This window comes from Periplaneta americana, chromosome 10, assembly GCF_040183065.1.
Source record: "Periplaneta americana isolate PAMFEO1 chromosome 10, P.americana_PAMFEO1_priV1, whole genome shotgun sequence".
Lineage (NCBI taxonomy): Eukaryota > Metazoa > Arthropoda > Insecta > Blattodea > Blattidae > Periplaneta > Periplaneta americana.
Genome location: NC_091126.1, coordinates 93,377,329 through 93,399,943, shown reverse-complemented (window position 1 = coordinate 93,399,943; position 22,615 = coordinate 93,377,329). Strand labels below are relative to the sequence as shown.

The following is a 22,615-nucleotide window of genomic DNA, read 5'->3' as shown; positions in this document are numbered from 1 at the left end:
GACAGCATTTAAAGTTCAAGATGAACTCTGTTATTGTTAAATCTGTTCATCTGCACGAAAGTAATTTCACTGCTAATGAGCTGGATTTAATTCATATTGTATTGAATCAATTTTAATTGTTTCAATAAAATTAGATTTTACATTTTGTTTAGTCAACTGTCCGAAGACAGGTCTGACTCTCAGAAGTGATACCAACAAGGCGCCATTTATGAGGCAAATAAGTCAGGAGATGATGGGTAGGGTGGCCAGTTCGTTTACCCTCCCATTGCATGCATCGGCGATTAGCTACATATTACACCAAACGGACTTCAGATGCATAAAACAATTGTTCTTCCTCTGACACATATCGTCAAGTGAGATGTACTGCCAGATAACAGATGTGCAGCTGTCAAAAAAAAGTGACAGCACTCGTAAACAACGAATATTTCCTAAGTCCACTTTGGATCACGGTGATGTTACACGATGCTCGCGCTTGTAGAAGCACTTTCGGAACTATGGAGTCATTCGATATCTGCGTCTCGTAGAGTAGCGGTAGAGTGCTCGGTTAATGATTCGAAGGTTGTGAGTTCGAGCATTGTTCAAGTTATCACTTCATTTTGTTATCATTCTTTAGCGAATAAATAATATTCAAGTTATTTCTATTCTGCTATCGTTCTATAGCGATATAGATAATATTCATGTTATTTATATTGTTATCGTTCTTTAGCGATATAAATAATATTCAAATTATCACTTATATTCTGTTATACTTCTTTAGCATTATAAATAATATTCGAGTTACCATTTATATTCTGTTATCGTTCTTTAGCGATATAAATAATAATCAAGTAATCATTTATATTCTGTTATAGTTCTTTAGCATCACAAATAATATTTAAGTTATCGTTGGTTACCGATATAAATAATATTCAAGTTATCATGCATGCATCGTGTAACATCACCGTGATCCGAAGTGGACTTGCAGTATATTCGAGGTTTACGAGTGCGGTCGCTTGTTTTTTTACAGGTATATATTTATGAGCATATTTCATACCAATTATTATGTTGATCTCAAAAGTTGTAACTTTAAATTTCAACTCAAAAATGACAGGACATTCTGATCAATCAAGCAAACTGAAACCAATCAACTTGTAAATTAGTATTAGACATTTCGAGAGCGCTGCGGTCGCGGAATAATTTAAACCTTCTAGCGGAGGCCATTGTAGAGGATGCAGAGTGGAAGCCTGTGTGATAGGCGTGTTACGATATGAGTGCGACAGAAAAAAAGCATAAATAGGCCTATTTAGTTCGTGTAAATTTTCTAATGTTTGGTAACTGTGACAATGTGCTACATAGTGGATTTTTAAGGAGAAAAAATAATGAAGGTTTGAGTACCACTTCACCAAGTGTTTTTACAATAGGCTACGTTTGCTATGTGAAAAAAATTTTCGTCAATTACAAGGTCTGAATGAGGGAAAGGCACCAAAATTTGATGTTAAACTTGTTGTACAAGTAATGGTACTTCATAAAGTAAATCAGGTTAATGTTTACGCCTACCAGGAACTGAATGCACATGCTCTAGAAAATTTGTTCCTAGAAAACCACATTGTATTGTTAACAAAGGCCATAGTTTCAACATATATGGTGGTTAGGTTACATCATTTGTCAAGTTCTTGTAATATTACACTTCAGAGGGAATAGTTAAGGCAAAACTTTAGTAAGTCAGTGTTATTCATTAATCGGTAAGTTAGTACTGTAAATTGACAGGCAATTGAATGAATTAAAGTGATTTACAGTTTATAATTTGTTTGCACAGCCAGCCCTACCTGCTATCCCTTAAAATTGAGAAATTTTAAAATAATTTCACGGCGCATAATAATAATAATAATAATAATAATAATAATAATAATAATAATAATAATAATAATAATAATAATAATAATAATCATAGTAATAATAATAATCATAGTAATAATAATCCTAATAATAATAATAATAATAATAATAATACTAATGATAAAATACGTTAGTAATGATACGTAAATAATAATTTTCCTCAGACATTTTAGCATATGCTGGGATAATACCCTACCTAAAATAAGCCATTATCACTTCCTTCTCAATTCCTTCCAATTTAAAAACTCTGACCCAGATGGACGTGAAACAATCGAATCTGCTCATAGAAATAATAATAATAATAATAATAATAATAATAATAATAATAATAATAATTTATTTATTTAATCTGGCAGAGCTAAGGCCAGTAGGCCTTCTCTTCCGCCCAGCCAGACTCTAATTCTAATTAAATACATTTGCTTACATAGTTATTACATTAATATCAAGATCATAAAACAACATGAAAGTAAATAATGAAAATTGGATAACTAATGTTAGTGTGACAATAATAAACACTGGTAAGAAATAGTTATAATAATAATGATAATAATAATAATAATAATAATAATAATAATAATAATAATAATAATAATGGTAATAATCTGATAACAGACCCTGGCCTATATTCAAATTCAAGGCCAAGATGTTTCAATGTTATACTGCTTCATTACATCGGATTTGGATAAAAGAATTTATAAATCACTGTATTCAGTGACACAAACCTTTCATAGCCTAATGTTTGCGACTTCTGGTTTACAGATGACTTCTGAAACATGTTATGTCAACAGGTTTTTGTCAATCTCTGAATTTTATACTTAAATAAGCGATATGCCCATGATCAAACTCAATGGCAAATGAGTTTTAATCGAAAACGTTACAAATAACTACCGAAATATTTAAAGATCTAACGGAACTGATCCACTACAATGGCGGTCAACCCGCTCTTCAACCTATCGGTATTTACAGTCGTCCACTCACGAAAATTGCCACTGCCAAGTTAGGAGGAAACAAATTTCCATTCTCACTTGCAGCAGAAATTTCACAAAATTAACATTTCTGCTTTTTTAAACAGGAAAATAATTATGACGTCGATGTTATGGATTCAAAGATTTGTGACGCTACTGAAAACAGCCGTTTGAGTAAGACTATTGTACAGACCACTCTGAGTTTATATAATACAACGAATGTGACTTGAATCAAGGAACATGTGAGATATGGAAATGCAGTCGATGCCTTTATTTTCGGAATATTGTAGCATATGCTACTTCAAATAATGTTATTTCTTATTATTTTTACCAGGTATATTTATTAACACTTTTCTGTAATTAATGCAAATATTTCATTTGACTATTTTTGGTATTACGTATATCATCGATTGAATAATTATTTTAGATACCATTATGAAACGTCTTTCTTTTAAATTCTTGGTGATTAACAGGTTCATTCTAAAATTATAGGTTAAATAATTTACTTTCAAATTGGAAGACAAATTTTGTAAAACTGACTTGTTTAGAATCTCGGATAATTTTTCCTCCAAAGGTTTTCTCTCTTTCTTTGTGATGTTCATGAAAACATTGCATTTCAGAAAGTCAATTCTCAATCTTATCACCGGTAAATGATGGTATGTAGCCTACATATAAGAGCGTATATTTCTTTTGTGTTTCAGCTTCGGCATGTCTTCAGTACATGATGACAGGAAGCAGTCTCATTAAAGTGAGGCCAAACTCCCGCCAATACCACCGCTTCTTCTCCTTGGCTGAAGACCTCAACGCCATTCGGTGGACTCCCACGTCCAAGAAATCTTCCAAAGCTATAGGTAAGCCCACACCTGCTGCGTCCGACAGCTGCTGTTTGGGACATATAAATTACTGTCTTATATTCCTTGCCAATTCGGTTTCTTTGAGTCGCGTTCTTTTTTGTATTAACACTGTACAACGTTCAAGTTTTCTCCGACTCAAAACTTGAAGAAAGTTTTGCATTCTTTTCGTATCGCTCGAAGCCATTATAACAGAGAGGACTTTATCTCTTGCAAAACGTTCAGCTCGCGAACATTTGCACGCAAATGAGTTGAGAGACCCGAGAAGTTTAATCATTTATTACCTATTCTCATATATCAAAATGTTCATAAATAGTCAGTTATAAATTTGTTTGCAAAAAAGTCGCAAGAGTTCTGTATTTATTTTTATTTCTATGTTTTGAAGATTTATTTTATATATTTGATAATTTATAGTAGTGGATTACGAGTAAATACGTGAAGAACATAATACGTACTGTACGGAACATCTGAACATGCTTGAAGAATTATGTAGAAACACAGATCATTACATAAGAAAGTTATATACTAAAACATCAACACACATACATAAAGTTAGGGATGTGCAAATATTTTTAAATAATAAAAAACAGTGAAAGGAACTATGTGAATTTTTGCATACTATTGTTGTTTTTATGCTTCGAGAAAATGCCTAAAATGCTTAAATAGTGTCATATACCTTCTATATAAACAAACTGAGAACGGCTGACCAAGAGAATATTTTCAGAAAGGAAAGGGCATTATATCTATCTACGGTCCGCATAATCTTGCAGGCGTTTATAAGCTGCCTTCTTTCGAAATCTAAGCTACCTCGATTCAACATTAACTACTGCACAAATTGTTAAATTAAGGAAAAATTTGCTGACGAATTTTCATTTTGTACCAACTTTATGTATGTATCACATTTCAAAATATCTGTACTTATTTCCTTAAAACACTGTCACAGTCTGTGTGTGTGTGTGCGTGCGTGTGTGTGTGTGTGTAGATATGAAAACACTGTGGAATTTCAAAGCAGCGTAACCTCTCCAGTAGTTAAGAAAACTTCTGTTCCACTAAATTTTTAGCTTCTCCGCCACAAGAAGAAAACAACGCAATAGTTAGCCGTATTTTCATTATCCATAAAATACAGTATATCACGTACAACTATTCGCATTTAATGACAAAAGCTACCTGTAAAAGTTACTCTGAATGACGAAATAAACTATTTCTCTGGATTCGAATCATTCTTATTTCTTGATAATGTCGCTGAGTTTGTAGAGTTCACAGTCCCTTTGTTGAAGAAAATACTGGCTAAAGTAACATGGTTCGCATACCAAAGTTGTGTGTGCAAATTTTTCTTCGACAATTATATTCAATTAGCGCCAGGAATACTAAAGGCATATACAGTATAGTATGAAGAGTGTAGTAGTCGTCTTAGTCTTCGTTTCGTTCATTCTCGGTTGGCTATCTACAGTCGAGCCGGGAGCAATGATAATGAACCACGAATAATCACTTCATCAGGATATACAGTAGGCCTATCTGAAATAGAAGACTTACACGAGGATACTACAAGCGTGAAAAAAATGCAAACGTACAATCTCGAAGACCACGTTTCAAAAATGTTAGTGGAATGTTGACTTCTTACTTTCTCATTACATCAAGTATAAATGAAAGGTGCTGTGATGTGGGAAAAATTAAATCGAAAAACTTTCAATTATTGTTTTCAGAATCCCTGGTAATAATAAATAATTAATTACCGAAATGTTTGCCTGTCTGTGTGCGATTACACGTGTTTTATTGGTATTCTGTACATATGAATAAATAGAAACGGAAATGGTACACATGAAACTGAATCATTTATAGAAGAGGAGGCGAAACTTTACACGTAAGCTGTGCGAGAAGGGAAGGAATGAACTATCAACAACAGAATTAGCTTTATAATGGTTAATTTTATATGAATCTATCGATACGGAAGTTTATCTCAGACTAAAATCTATCTTCCCCATCCATATCCATTGCTGATATAGGCCTACCCACGGCACATCATAAAGTCACAAGACAGATCTTGCTTCCTCTACTACAGTATACTAATCAATATTAATGGATCTTTATTTGAGGGACTATAAAAAAATGTCGATTTATTTGAAATTTGTTCTATATCTTTCACTTGATTTTTACGTAAGTGACAAGTAATATAGAGCAGATAATATTCCCCAACAAATTTTCGTAGGCCTATGGAAGAAATTATTATTATTATTATTATTATTATTATTGTTATTATTGTTATTATTATTATTATTATTATTATTATTATTATTGACACAATTATATATTTAACGTCTTAAAATTCATTAAGAATATAAAATTGTACTTTCACTAATTGCTTTGCACACTTAAAGTCGTCCTGGTTAATAGGGAGGAATAGAGTAAGAACAAGACTTTTCTGTAAAATAATAAATTGGTATGTAGGGTAATATGCATTCAATTTGAAAACGCCTTCTATCACACAAAAGTTTTAAGACTTACAGAGATCTGCATAAATCGCTATGCAACATTCAACGTAATCCTAGCCTATATTAAGAAAACCTAATGAAATCTAATTTTGTGTAAAATTTTACTTGCCTGTTCAAATCACAATATATATTCTCATTATTGACCATCGACACAAATAATTACGGAGTTAAAATTGAAATCAGTCGCTCTTGTAAAAGGGATCATCTGTTTTGAGAGTGAGTTGTGTACTCTCTGCCTCTGTCGAGTTTGTCTCCGAGGGATGAGGTACCTTCATCGGCGCGAGGGAATGGTGTTTAGTCGTATTCTTATCGCTTCGTTGCAGGTGGATGTTAGAATTATTATTGGCAACAACATCCCGAACTCATTAATTTTAGCCAGACGTATGTTTTCTTTACGGTTATACAGTATTGTGATTGCCGCTATCACCTTACGTATTGTCTACATTCCTTCCAGAGGTAAACTCCTTGGAATACAGCAGATTACTTTTGTATTGGCCAGCGAAAGTTCATAAAATATTTTTATCTTGCGTGACATGATTTCGCATTGCTGATAGTTGTTTTAGGAATGACTGATACAATTCTAACCTCATAATAAAGCACTAATATTTTGTAAATATTTCTAAATAATAATAATAATAATAATAATAATAATAATAATAATAGTAATAACAATAATAATAATCGTCATCATTATCACCACCACCGTTCTTCTTGGATTGAACTCTCTGGTCCGATTCGCTCACAAGGAATTGAAATGATCTCTACATCGTCTTCTTGGTCGACCCACATCCCTCTTCCTACTATGAATATGGGTCATGAATTGTTGAAATATTTCTCTCTCGACTATTAATACGTAATCTTTACAGTTTTATTTCTTGATAGTTTGTCTAAATTGATAATTTTCAGTTCATTTCATAATATGAGTTTGCTAACTTCGTCCATTTTGTTATATCAGTCCGGAAATTTGTATGAGACATGCAAAGACGTCATTTAGGGGACCAGAGTAGGGCAATTGTCACTCCCCTCCAAGTTTAAAATTTAAAACAATCAATAATTGAGTAGTAATACTAAACAAAATATGATAACTACATTTAATACAAAGATTGTCCACTACTATTAATAATTAAAGACAAAAGACGAGATATGTTGGGGCTAATACAGGAAATTGTATGTGGCAATGACGTACTGTACCATCCACCAATATCGTGTCCCTTTAGGAATGCAACAGAAAATCTGGTATTTTAACCCGCTGCATAATTAAATGTTAATGTTTTCAAAGTATAAAATACATTTATGAAGACTATATGAAAGAGCCCTATCAAAAGACGAAAAGTGATTTTCTATTCTAAGAGAAGAAGTTGAGCTAGCGCTTAGGAAAACGAAGAATAGGAAAGTGACAGGAATTTATGGAGTTCTCAATGAATTAGTGAAATGCTTGGGTTAAGACAAAAATGAAATTCTATCACTACGCCTATGCCACGAAATATATGAGAAAGGCGAATGGGCTGAAGATTTCAAGGAGACAGTGTTGCCGCCAATACCGAAGAAAAGTAATGCTAAGAAATGTAATCAACTCAGGAATATCAGCGTGATATCGCACCAGGCGAAAATTATCCTGCGAATACTGAATCGACTTTATATTCTAAGATGGAAAGAAAGTTGGGAGGAAAGTAATTTAGCTTCAGGAAGGGAAAAAGTACGAGAGATACAATTAGAATGCTAACAACTGACGAAAGATAACTAGAGAAAAATAAAGAATTGTATCTTAGTATTTGTGGAATTGCAAAAGGCTTTTGATAGAATAAACTTATGGGGATCCTGAAGGAAATAGGTGTAGATTGGAAAGAGAGGAAGTTATAATGTAACCTTTATATTATGTAACAACGAGTAAAGTGAGGATAGGAGAAGACATGTCAAAGAGAAGTGGAATAGCGAGAGGAGTACGACAAGAATGTCCTTTATCACCTATTCTGTTCAACATCTATGTGGAGAATTTAGTAAAGAACTATTTTCAGAACATGAAATATTAGGAGGAAGAATAAAATGCATAAGATATGCCGATGATGTTTTCTTACTTGGTTATTCAACGACGCTCTATAAATTACGAATTTATTTAGCGTCGGTGGAATTGGTGGTATCGAGATGATGCCGATGATTCGCCATAAATTACCTGACATTTGCCTTACGGTTAAGGAAAACCTCGGAAAAAAACCCAACCAGGTAATCAACCCAAGCGGGAATCGCACCCGCGCCCGAGAGCAACTCCGGATCGACAAGCAAGCGCCTTAGCCGACTGAGCTACGTCAGTGACTATTTGCTGATGATATGGCGTTCTTAGCAGAAAAGGAGAAGATACTAGGAGATATGTACTGGAGCTAAATACAACTTTGAAGATAAATTGAAACAAGACGAAGACCATGGTCATGGGTGGGCAACTCGTACTCCCAAGGCGCTAAAAACCTTGGCACAAAAAAGCACACACCGAGGCAGCCGCTGCAGTTACAAGCAGCCAATCACTGTAGACGCAAGTGAACCAACAACCACTCGTGTTGCAAGGCCTTCGTACACTGCAGCTAGCACAGAGTTCGTTCTACCTGACTGAGTTTGTTCACAGTTTGAGAGCGCGAGTTGCCCACCCTTGACCATGGTCATCGGAATAAAACTAAAGAAGGTAAACTTTCGAATTCGAAATGAGGCAGTGGAACAAGTGGACAACTTCAAATACTTGAGGTGTACTATAAATACTAACATGAGCTGCTGCCAGGAAGTCAGAAGAAGTAAAGCCATGGCAAATGAAGCTTCTAATAAAAAAACGAGCATCATCTGTAGCCCGCTGGGAAAAGAATTAAGGAAGAGACTACTGTCTTCGCGCTACGAGTTGGCGCGGGGAATAGATAGGCGGGACGGGGTAACTTTACGCTACACTCTGACCTGAAAACTTCGTCCACTTACTTGGCTACACGGGAACGGAGTCAGACATAAAAGATTCCGCATCTTCGGTGCTGTCGCTATGACTATCATTATCACATTTTTCAAAATTGCTGGAGTATGATCTGTCCATGATAATCATCTGTTTATGTTATGTTATGTTTTATTTAACGACGCTCGCAACTGCAGAGGTTATATCAGCGTCGCAGGATGTGCCGGAATTTTGTCCCGCAGGAGTTCTTTTACATGCCAGTAAATCTACTGACATGAGCCTGTCGTATTTAAGCACACTTAAATGCCATCGACCTGGCCCGGGATCGAACCCGCAACCTTGGGCATAGAAGGCCAGCGCTATACCAACTCGCCAACCAGGTCAACTCATCTGTTTATGTTCCAGCCGTGTATATTAATTCGAATCTCTCAACAAAGCCATTAGCCCCACCGCCCCCATCCTGATGAACAATAATGAGTGTTCTGGACACATTTACGGTAGTCAAAACTCCCGTAACATTTTTATCGTGCCAGAACTTGGGAAACGTTAAATTGGTAGGCCTATCTATCCACATTTCATCCAGATACAAAATCGGTTTTTCCACTTTCCTAAGCTTTCTTATTTGCTGTAGATTTCTTCACGTATTCCAATTTACAGTGTTTTCCTCAATTTTTTTTTGCTGCACACTTCTTCCACCTGAAATCCTTTTTCTTCAGTATTCGTCTTAATGTTGTCTTTCATTTCAAATCAATTCTCTCTTGTAGCAGGGGTAAAAGCTTGTTACTACTTTTTTTAGTTGGTTATTTAACGACACTGTAATAACTATGTATTAGCTTCTTCAGTGTCGATTGAATTGATGATGGCGAGATGGTATTTGGCAAAATGAAACCAAGGATTCGCCATAGATTACCTGACATTCGCCTTCCGCTTGGGAAATCCTCGGAAAAACCCAACCAGGTAGTCAGCGCAAACGGGAATCGAACTCACTCCCGAGCACAACTGCAGATCAGCAGGCAAACGCGCTACCTCCTGAGCTACGCCGGTGGCCCTCTTTCTTTTTCAAATAAAAATTCACAATTATATCTTTTTTTGTCAATCTCCCGTCGAAGTCATCTACATTTGCGTTTCGGTAGTCTGGACGTTTACATTTTTTTTTCTCTCTCAGGTGTCGACAACGCACTTTCTTCTGTGCAGTCTTTTATTTCATTCCTTATACGCTGTATTGTTCTTGTGGATAGATTAGAGTACTTTTCTACCTTTGCTATAGGTTTCGTAAGAGGAATGCAAAGGTACTGTTGTTCTTTTTCTTCATCACAGAATTATTTTGCACTTCTAATAATATTCCTTTCTTCGCTATAGATTATCAATCCTTGTTTCCTCTTTGTCGACATATTTACAATAAACAAAAAACTGCTATAAACCTAAATAACAGTATACAATAACATAAATTCTATTAACCGTATTATTAACACTATTAACACGAAAAACAAAGGATAACTAAAGCAATACAAGATTTGTGGTATACTGAAAACAATTGTCTTGTTGAAACTAATAAAACACTACAGTAAAAGCCCCACTATTATTTTTACAAAGTCGCAAAGATTCATAGACACCTGCAGTAGATGTTTGTGAAACAGGAATATTGCAGTGAACAGCGCGGTGCGCATGCGCGACTGTTTCCCCTCCGCCCCGTCTAAGTACTTCAGCCGCCTTCTCCTGGCGTGACAACAGTAGTGAAGTACTTTTTATGGAATGTTGCATTGCATGGGCAGAAACAGGAACATTACGACGAAGTGAAGAGAAACGACTAGAAGCACTTCAACTGTGGATATGGAGAAGAAGGGAGCGTGTAAAATAGAGAGACAAAATAAGAAATGAAGTTGTGCTAGAAAGAGTGAAGAAAAAATAATGCTGAAACTTGACAAGGGCAGAACACTATGAGAGAATGAATATAATCCATGACATGAATTGACAATTGGCTATTATTTGGAGTAGACTGTATGTGCTACCAAACCCATGTCTTGAAATTCCTGATATTATTACTTTACTGCTTATTGATGTTAGAGTATGTGTTCAGCTCTGGCTTGGTTAGGGAGTGTCATCCGGTTTATAGTTTCTTGCTTTCTTAATAATCGACGATCTGTTTAAAGATTCTGAAAACGGCATGTCTGAGCTATGACTGTAAACACATAAAAGACACACACTGGTACAATGAAACATGCTAAATTACACTGACGAGTGGGTTTTAGAAGTAGTGAGTCTGCTGCATTAATTTGTAAACCTCTAGAATTAAAATTTTGCTAAATGGTGTCACTGCAGCAGAGGAAATACTTGGGCTCCATCTGCAATAGAATTAGGAGAAACGAAGTCGGACATTTTAGATAGACTAATTTTTATAATTTAGCTGCACAGTCAAACAAACAAACAAAAAAATTTCATGTCTCAATACTGTTTTTTTTTTTTGTTTCGATTTATGGCAAAATTTACTCAAGTTTAAAATATGGAAAATAGTTTGCTTCAGAGGAAATAGGGAATGACTATGCCACGCGATATACCTACTCTATAATCTTCCATAAAAATTTTGTCCCGCCAAGCAAAAAGTGAAATAAGCCCCCTTGGAGATATGACGAATGTTCCGTTGTTTAGGATATTTGTTTTTTATTGGATTCCTGCTAAATTATTACTCGAATACCCAGGCTACCAGCGTCTATGGGAAGGATGGAATGGAGTATTTGGGAGGGGACACTATGACCGAGTATTGCAACTTTTACGATCTATTGCGCTAACACTCAAACTAGGCGCTTTTCAAAACCCACACCGACTGACTACACTAAGATTCGCTGCGTAGCCAGGTTTCGAGCAGGCAACCCCCTCGTCCCTAGGCCAGCCATCTCCGTGCGTCGCCAACCGGTGTTTGGGGAATGCTATAGAAAGATGACAAAATCGAGAAATGTTGACGGAATGATATATATGCTTAATATGGGGAAACGGGAGAACCCTGACAAAAACCCCAAAACTATGACCTTTCCGCCACAAGTGTCACTATAGATTTTTCAATAAAAAATTCCAGGTCTGACCGGGACTCGAACTCGGACCCCCTGCGTGACAGGTTGAAGGTCTGACCACTCATCAAGGGACACCAGCATGTATTACTTGCGGTATTTCATTCGAGCTATTCATGTTAAGTCTTCACTTCTTTTAGCCGACACCACACGGTGTTTCCCCGTGTTGTTTAGCTACTCGCCGCACCGATATAGCTCGCAGGCTGCCGACTGTTTTCGTATGTGAATTTTGTTGTTTCTCACGGTGCCAACCGGCATATTTTTTTATAATTTTTTGTTGAATTTCTTTCATCGTTGTGGTAATCGATAGTAATGCCGACTTCGTTTATTTTCCTTTATCCGCTGACCGAAGAAGTCCTGCCCACAGAGGCCAATATTAAAACAGAAAACACAAATTTTGTTGTCCATTTCAGAACTCTCTGTGGACACTTTCCCAGAGGCGGCACCTCTGACTTTTACTACTCACTTCTAGATTGTTCGTGATCTTATTGTGATCTGATGGTGTAAAAATTTTAAAAGCATAGCATGACATGATCAACTTCAGTTTACAGCATAGTTTCGAAGCGTTCAGTATTAGTTTATTATCATTGATTCTGAAGTTAGTAAGGTCCTGTATTAAAAGTAAAATTTGAAGACATCTAATACGCAGGAAGACCTCTGCGTAGGAAGAATGACGAACTTGGTTTTATTCCCACAAAACTTGAAATAAAAACTAACCAAATGTAACAATTTGTGGCTCGATAATTATAAAAATAGCAACACAACGTCTTCAAGCACATAGAAGATGTAACTTAATAATTTACTTCCATGAAAGTAATTAATTACGCTTCGTGGAAAATCGTGTAACAACTTGTTTTTGTACTCGACGTAAATTACGTGTAATTTACGTAAAATATTCATCGTGTAATTTATGGGGCCAACAAAGATTTTATTACAAGGAAATGGGGCAATTTTAAACGTATAGGGCAGTCATGTCAATTGATGCCCATAGGCACAAGCGCGCGCTTTAGAGCTCAGGAGAGCCTGAGCGCATTACAGCGGAAAGGAAAGAGACAGACGAAAGAGGTAGTATATGCCGCTTGGTTGAGCCATATACAGGAATGGCCAGCACTGATTCAATGGATAAAGGGAAGAGAACTTATTAAAACTGTATCCATGTTAATTTTTAGATTTGTCTGAGAAGTATAAGTGCCCCTGAGCACGAGTTCTACTCTTTCAGGGGCGAGCTAAAGTTTTTCTGTTTATATTATATTTTATGTTACAGTTATTAGCAAAATAAATATATAAATTATAACAACGTAATTTTTAATATTAATGCTCATTTTTCACAAGCTGGTCCTTTTTATTGAAAAGGAATATTATCTCAACTATTTTTTTTACAGAAAAGTGAAATTTTCAGATAGCCTATGTTTATTTTGTAGCCTTAGGTACAGGTACTGAAAAAATGTTTTCGTAAATCTAATATATCGTAAATACGTATTACTGAAGATACGTAGTATGTTGAAAAATGTTATGGTCATAATTTTTGCAATGATCATACTGAAGATAATGCATTACAAATTTTGAAAATATTTGCATGGAAAATGTTTGTAAGGAAATGAATTAACAAAGCAACTACTGTTACATCATAAACAAAAGATATGTGCCCATGTGTTGTAAAAAGAGTCAGCTCCATAGCTTCAGCAGATTTCGAGAAAATAACTTAATATTCTGATGATAGGAATTTGCGCACCAATATCACCTTAAAAGCATAATGCGATAAGAGTTTTGTTATGTAATATTAGTTACAGTTAAAACATATATAGTACCTAGGTAACTTTGCTTTGTACTATAATATTGTTTTGATTAGTTTATTGATAACTTTGATATCAATATCAATTCCAACTTACCATGTCATACTCACTTTCTTTTGGGTATCACTTTCTTTATAAATGATGTGTTTAATTTAGTTAGTACGGTATAGGTGTACTGTTATGGAATTTATGTGAATACTCTTTCTTGACTCTTTATTATGTTATTAACGTTTAAAACACAACTGCAATATTAAGAAATTGCTGTTAGTAGGCTACTTTTGTTTTACAGATAATACAGAAAATAGTTTGTACACCACTGTTTTCTTCATGCTTCTCCATGCTTCCTCCTTCCATATCTAGCGCTTCATGCCCACGCACGACGTCAAGGTCAGAAAAATGCGCATGTTTTGACATTACCGGTATAGAGTATAGGGTTCAGCTGAAACATTTCACGTTAAAGTGACAATGACAGAAAGCGACAGTACTGCATAAATATGGGACGAACACACAGCCAATAAAATTATCCTATTGCAATGTGTATTACGACTGTTGGCATTAAATTCAAGCAACTATAATACAGAAAGTAGCACTTGAAAATGTGTCTAAAATGTGCATAGCATGCACCTAAACTGGCATAGCAACATTTTAAAACTGTGAAAACTGAGAGGGAAAGCGCTGCTGCGGTCAGCTCAAGTTAATTTATATCTCTTCAACAAATTAAGATGATGGCAATAAGTATTCTATGTAAACCCCTGAGCCGTCTATAGTTGAGAAAGAAAATCCTGTTCCTGCATTTCTTAAACGAGCAGACAAAAGCAATAGAATCGATTCGTTAATGGGTCGTTTACTTTCTCGTAAACGGCCTATGTTCCTTGTTAAATTTCACAGACATGCTTCTTCCAATTTGCCTAAGTACACAGTGTCATTGCGATATTCTGAGTTAAAACTAGCTATTTTAATAATTATTACTATAGTCTGCATTAATTTTTCATACGAACAGTAAACCTCTTTTGCCAATCCCTGTACATTGATGGAACGAACCGTTGTAATAAAAATAAGAAAGAGAGGATACTCGGGAAGAAAAGGATTACACCAACCGGAGAAGACAGCTATAGAGGAACACAGTATGGATTAGAATACCAAATTTTGTCTGATTACACCAATGTTTTAGCCAGAAAGTCTATACCAGGGTTTCTCAACCGCCGAACCCTCGCATCAATATACCGGGTAGCGAGACATTCTCCTGGAATTTGTCATTTTACTTTCCTAAGAATTTTTCGCGAATATTTTTTTTAGTGGAAATATTCTTAGGAGAATAATTTTCGTGACTGTGTCAAACGGCGTAGATGCAGATCATCTCTAAACAAATACTAAAAATCTAGCTAAATTATATCTGTGTAACAAATGTCAGTCACTAAGCGACTTATTTTTTAAAAATCGCGAATTCTTCAGACTTATTAATCTTTCAACATTCGGGACAGCAAATACCGCTGTTTATGGCTGACCTAAAAACTGCCTGCAAGTCGACTGTAACAAAATATGTGGATTGTGAACCCTTTCGTTGATCGCAAAAACACAATCCTTTTCCCCAAAAAATCCTTCAACTTCTTGAATAATTATAAGACAAAGAATTGGAAAGTACTTTTAAATCTATTAGTAATTCGAAATTCTAGGTAAAAGTGAAAAATGAAGATCAAAATTTACATAAAATAGCAATCAGATGTCTTCTTTGTTTTTCCACCACGTACCGGCAGGGGCCTACTCCTATCTTTGTGAAACTGCATTTTCTACCATGACAGTTTTCAAACAAAACAGAGGAACCGCATACAACTTTGTGACTGTCTCCGTTTGGCTACCACTTCAATTGATCCCAGAATTACCAAGTTAACAGACAGAAAATATCAACAAAAGTCACATTAGCCTTACTAAAATCATAAAACTTCTCAGGTGTAATAAAACAATGAAATAAACTAAGCACTAAAGTTAATTTTTTCTATAGTTCATAATTATTGCTGTATTAATGTGATGCGTTTTTTAATTCATCGTATTAATTAGAGTTGGAACTAGTATTTAGAATTGATTCTTACTTTTTGTACATAAACTTACATACATTGCATATAAAAACATTTGGCGTGTGTATGTGTGATAAGTGTTTCGCCGATATGTCGACATTGTTCTGCTGCTCCCCCTGCCCAGTCGATTTATGTGGTGAGTTTCAGCGCATAATCATTCTGCCCATTACCTTTTCTTTTTCAAACCAACATCATTAAAATCAATTTAATATAACAATGGTCAGTGTTATAAATCGTATGTTTTTGGTGGTCAGAAAGGAATAATAATTGAAGGGATCAGAGCCATATTGGGCCAAGCGTCATTTATTAAAAACGGAGAAAGCAAGGGTTAAAGTTAAGTGAATAACCATAGTTTAATGAATATTGACAAATTATTTAGTTTTAATGTGTATACTTTGTGTTACTATATGTTTCCATTCAATTATGGTAATAACTTTATTTTAGCCGTTGTTTCCTACGGTTTTAGTAAATGACGCTTGGACCACTATGGTTCTGAACCCTTCAGTTATGTCCATGAAATTAGTGTAAGTTAGACTATAATTATATGTGTACAAAATCGCCTTTGCTTATCATAAAATAAATAAATTTTCATTAACGTTTTCGATACATGTGTATCATCTTCAGATGTGAAATGTTAGATTAATATGATGAAAACCTTGCCTATTGGATGGAACTTAATGGTAATTTTCGGGTCATATTAGTGTGATTGCTTGGACTTAACTTAGGTTGATCTATGATATACATGCTATGTTAGGTTTAAATCACTGCGAGTCATATGATATGATCTAAAATATAAAATAAAACTGTTTAAGAATTGTAACCACTATTGGCGTAGTTATTGAAATGTGAACACTTTGTATAAACACTTTAAAAGTTTAAATCACTTTGAACATGTATTGGCTGTATTTGCCGATTTAAATCACTGCAAGTCATGTGATATGATCTAAAATATATAAAAATTAAAACTGTTGAAGAATTGTAACCACTATTAGCGTAGTCATTGAAATGTGAACACTTTGTAAAATCACTTTGAAAAATTATAATCACGTTGAACATATGTTGGTTGTATTTGCCGATTTAAAGTTCGTTGAATAGGGCAGTTTCTGTTGATCTTGATGTTTGACGTTGAACTCAAGCGCAGTGTCGTTTTGTCACTAACATGTTTATATTTTGTTAAAATGCGTGTTGTTACATCCAATCAACAGGATTAGCCATGGGTGACCCCTTATCTGGATACCTAGCTAACATATTCCTACAAGACCTAGAAAACAAACATATAAGTAATTTAAACAACAAGTTCAATTTCAGCATCTACGCAAGATACGTCGATGACACAATAATAATATACGAAAAAACCCAAAATATAGACAGTCAAATACTAGATGAATTCAATAAATGGCATCAAAACATAAAATTTACATTAGAACAAAGTAATAAGAACAGTCTTAACTTCCTAGATCTAAATATAACAATAGCACCCCCAACAATTACATTTAACATATACAGGAAGCAAACAACAACTACACATTCTATAAACAAACATTCAATACATCCCACCACACATAAAACTAGTAAATTCCGTTTCCTTATTGACAGATTACTCACACCTCCGCTAAATAAAGACAATTACAATAAAGAACTCAATTACATAAAGCAGATAGCCTCTGAAAATGGATACGAAAAACAACTAATCAACAACTTAATACAAAAGAGGAAAACAAAATTACATAAAAAAGATTTTACAACACTACAACCCGCGAAAACACAAAACAAAAAACAATGGCATAGCCTAATATATTACGGAAAGATTTCAAATAAACTCAGTAACTTTTTTTTAAAAAACAAAACATCAATATATCCCCCCGTACCAACAACAAACTCAACAACATAATTCCCAATAACACCAACAATAATGAACCCCTCCTAAACAGCGGCATATACCAGCTAAGTTGCAAAAATTGCACCAAAACTTACATAGGACAGACCCGGCGCATTTTTAAAATAAGATTTCGTGAACATACCTCCAATTTCATTTATAATAGAAACATCCAAATTCGCACAGCATCTCATAGATGAAAATCATGAACTAGCAAACATCAATGAAACTTTGAAAATACTAAAAATTACAAATGACCCCACAATAGAAACTGCTGAACAATTTCACATCATAAAAGAATACAACTCAGGAAAACCCCTTCTAAATGAACAAATAGCTAACACAAACAATCCACTCTTCAATTTATTCAAATTATTCCCGCCCAAACAAACGCACACACAGGTCCCACCAATCCCCGCTCCACTTGCGGTACTAAATAACGTAACTTAAAATACTGTGAGCAAGTCCATCACTTTAGTACCAGCCCAGCATCAAGCACGAGCAGACCAACACATGTCAAACCGTAAGTTAATTTTCTTTCGTAATAGCCATTACCCCAAGCAGTTTTAGCCAAAATTAATACAATACCAGCTAAATTTTCAAATCAATTTATTAATATTTATTCACATTGTTACAGACACGCCAGGCTGTACTAAATTTATGGAACTGACAACCTCCATATTGTATCAGTAATATATCTATGATTTACATCAATTTCATCAACTACAATTGGATGAAACGTCTTAACAACATGAATTTTAACAAAATATAAACATGTTAGTGACAAAACGACACTGCGCTTGAGTTCAACGTCAAACATCAAGATCAACAGAAACTGCCCTATTCAACGAACTTTAAATCGGCAAATACAGCCAACATATGTTCAACGTGATTATAATTTTTCAAAGTGATTTTACAAAGTGTTCACATTTCAATGACTACGCTAATAGTGGTTACAATTCTTCAACAGTTTTAATTTTCATATATTTTAGATCATATCACATGACTTGCAGTGATTTAAATCGGCAAATACAGCCAATACATGTTCAAAGTGATTTAAACTTTTAAAGTGTTTATACAAAGTGTTCACATTTCAATAACTACGCCAATAGTGGTTACAATTCTTAAACAGTTTTATTTTATATTTTAGATCATATCATATGACTCGCAGTGATTTAAACCTAACATAGCATGTATATCATAGATCAACCTAAGTTAAGTCCAAGCAATCACACTAATATGACCCGAAAATTACCATTAAGTTCCATCCAATAGGCAAGGTTTTCATCATATTAATCTAACATTTCACATCTGAAGATGATACACATGTATCGAAAACGTTAATGAAAATTTATTTATTTTATGATAAGCAAAGGCGGTTTTGTACACATATAATTATAGTCAAACATTAATAGCTTATCGGCAAACTTCAACATGAAATTTAGTTAATGATGTTGGTTGGCTGGAGGAGTTAGAACATGCTACAACATTTCATTAATGCAGTGATTGATAATTAATTAAATTACACTGAACAACAAGAATTTTGCTCTGACTTAAAACAATGTGTCCCTTATGGTTTGGTGTGCGCTGAATTCGAAAATGCCTCTCTTTTCTTCGTATCGCGTAAGGTTTTAAAGATATACTATGATTTCACTTTTCGATAAGCGCTCTTCCAGGAAACATCTGGTGCAGGCTGGGGGTTGTAAACCAAAACGAAAGCTAACGAATTTTATGAGTTTATAACTTATTTTCGATTTCTTATGGTTGTGGGCATGTAATTTTGTACTTATAAGAAATAAACAAGTAATGGTCCCTTCTATTTAGTAAATTTCATAACAGTTCAAAGTGAGGTCTACGCAATGAACAAACAAGAGTGCGGTTTTCAATATTTAAAAGAAAAGTTCACCTTTTGAGTGAAGGCAAATTAAAAGAGGGCATTTTCATCGGTCCACAAATTCACAAATTTATGGCTGACTCTTTGTTTGAGCAAAAACTTTACGTTGCAGAAAAAAATGGCATGGAGCGCATTCAAAGATGTCTGCTCAAATTTCCTTGGAAATTCTAGGGCAGACAACTACATAGAACTTGTTGTGGAAACTATGACAAATACATATGAGAAAATGGAGTGTAATATTTCTCTCATACATTTTTTATATTCTCATTTGGATTTCTTTCCTCCTAAACTTGAAGAGGTTAGCGACGAGCATGGAAAAAGATTTCATCAAGAAATATCTGAAATGTAAAGACGATATAAAGGAAGATCATGATCCAGCATGCCAGCAGACTAGTGTAGGTTCCTTGTAAAATACATTCCCGGATCTAGGCATAAACTGAAGTCATCCAGAAAATTATTTTAAATGTAAGTTCAAATTCCGAGATTTTTTCATTATACACATGAAATATTTTTATAGTTGTTGTGTTTTAAATTATGTAACACCATTTTTGTATCCAGAATACATTTTTCAAGGATTATGAGGCATTTTGAATAACTAGTGTGTTGTAATTTTATCAGTAGCAGTGAAAAATTAAAAAACAAGAAGTTTTTTCATAAAAAATTCAATTCAATTTCCCCGGAAAATGGTACGTGATGGGGCAATTTGGATTTTAAATTAAGATTTAGGGCACACATATTAGTACTATTTACCTATTTTTATTTCGGAGCAAGGCAAAAAGTAAAAGTTTGTTGTTCAGAGTTATTTGCCAACATGTCATACCGTTTTCATAGTGTAGGTTACTAATACTCTTTTAAGTCCTAAGAATCTAAGAATCAAATTTAATTATTAATACTAATGTTAGTTAAATGTAAGAACTTTAAAAAATATACCATATAAAAATATTTACGAGTTAATTTGTTGGGATCGGGCCCTCGTCTTTTAGAAAGAGATTTCACCGGGCCGCAGACTCTCAAAGTTTGAGAACCACTGGTCTAGACTATTAGAAATACATAATTAGAGAGACAATTGAGATTAATGTGTACGGTATAATAATTAACAGATGGAGTTGTCTCACTCTCCACGTGCTTCCGAAGCTGTGACATTTAGTATGCTTTATTTCTTCTCAGTGGAAAGAAGGATAAATAGAAAAAAATTAATCATACAAGGTCTTTCTTTACAAGCGGCTTCATTTTTTAATTTGTAGATCCTTGAAACTTTCACAACATTAATTTACGCTGGAAGTGAGAAATGGCACATACTTCCCCACCATACGTAGGGGAGAGTCGGGTAGTATCGGACATCGGGTAGTATCGGACAGTGCGTTTTTTCATCTACCACCATATGGTAGTACCTGAATGGCATGGTTAGGTTTCTCTATGCGACATCACAGAAACGTAACCATGTCAATCAGGTACTATCTTCATTTGGTAGATGAAAGAAACTCACTGTCCGATATTACCCGATGTCCGATACTACCCGACTCTCCCCTATATTTACACAAGAAATGAAGTATCCGTATTAAAAATGCTGTGCCGTATGAATTGCCCTTTTTATCGCAAAGACTATGTCCCAGACATTGAAATTTATGTAATATTAATCTGTATAAAACAAATTAGTGTAGAACTGGGTTACATTCCGTGAATACGGTACACTATACGTGCGTACTGTAAAAAATATAATGTAACTATACTTCATTCCATAATGTCTAACAGGAGAAATAAACATTTCCGGCAGAGGAGGAGAGAAGTATAATTGAGATAGGGAGATCAAAAACCCACTAACTCCAATTTTTGACAAAATTGAGTTTTGGGCTGGATTGTGCTTTTTAGTTTGTCCCGTATGCGTGGAAAGCAAGAATACACTAATTTTGACATTCATCTGCATTCTGGGGGCTGTTTTAAAACTCGTGGAAGTCATAACTCTACTTACTCCATGGAATAAGAGAGTTTTTGCATTCCAAGCTTAATTTTCTGGCAACGCTATCGCTCAACCAGCTGAGTAAAGTGATGCTGTATTTGGAATCTGACAAAAATCTACTGTATGATATCCTTGTAAGTAAGACTATGAAAGGTACGATATGGAGTCGATTTAACTTCCAGAAAACCAATACGGATGCATCATTCCCCAGTCAAGACTATAAAAGGCACGATATGGAGTCGGTATAACTTCCAGAAAACCAATACGGATGCATCATTCCCCAGTCAACTAAAGTACAATTCAGTATTGTCATTGAAAGAAGAAAGCTAAAGGCCTTTCAAAATTTAATGCAGTTTATTTCTGAGGAAAATAGAGTTTGGTAATACATTCTGTTTGCGGACAGTAATAATTAGCGACGAGAATTCCACGCAAATGCATGTCTCTATAGGAAAACAGGACATAGCTTAAACTTCGAGTACTTATCCATTTCATTACTCTCCGGTTCCAAGTATATGTACTTTTTCCGTGCATATTTCCATGTTTTGGACTTTTTGGGGATAATAATATTCATAATGCATATTTAAGGAATTTTTAGTTTATTCTTGCATATAATATACATTACATTCTGTTTAAATGCATGGTTTAATAGTTTTGAGTGCACACCCCAGTTTGTCAATTTTTATGTCCCTTATTTTATCTTCAGGAATCAGGAATAAAGCAAAAAAAAAAAACTAGATATCAGAAAAAGATTCATTCAAGTTTGCACCCATAAATTCTTGCGATGTAGAAATGTCATTTTCTGTCTATAAAACATATTTATTGACTGACAAGCACAGGAACCTCACATAAATTAATTTAGAA

General features: G+C 34.6%; 1 protein-coding gene across 2 annotated transcripts in view; it reads left to right on the top strand.

Annotated features, from left to right (window-relative positions):
- LOC138707893 (inactive phospholipase C-like protein 2) overlaps positions 1-22,615 on the top strand; it is an 876,200-nt gene that overhangs the window by 313,858 nt on the left and 539,727 nt on the right. For both annotated transcript variants that reach the window (XM_069837934.1, XM_069837935.1), the window contains exon 2: positions 3,542-3,691. In XM_069837934.1, the coding sequence (XP_069694035.1) occupies positions 3,542-3,691 (150 nt within the window). The remainder of the gene's footprint in view (positions 1-3,541; positions 3,692-22,615) is intronic.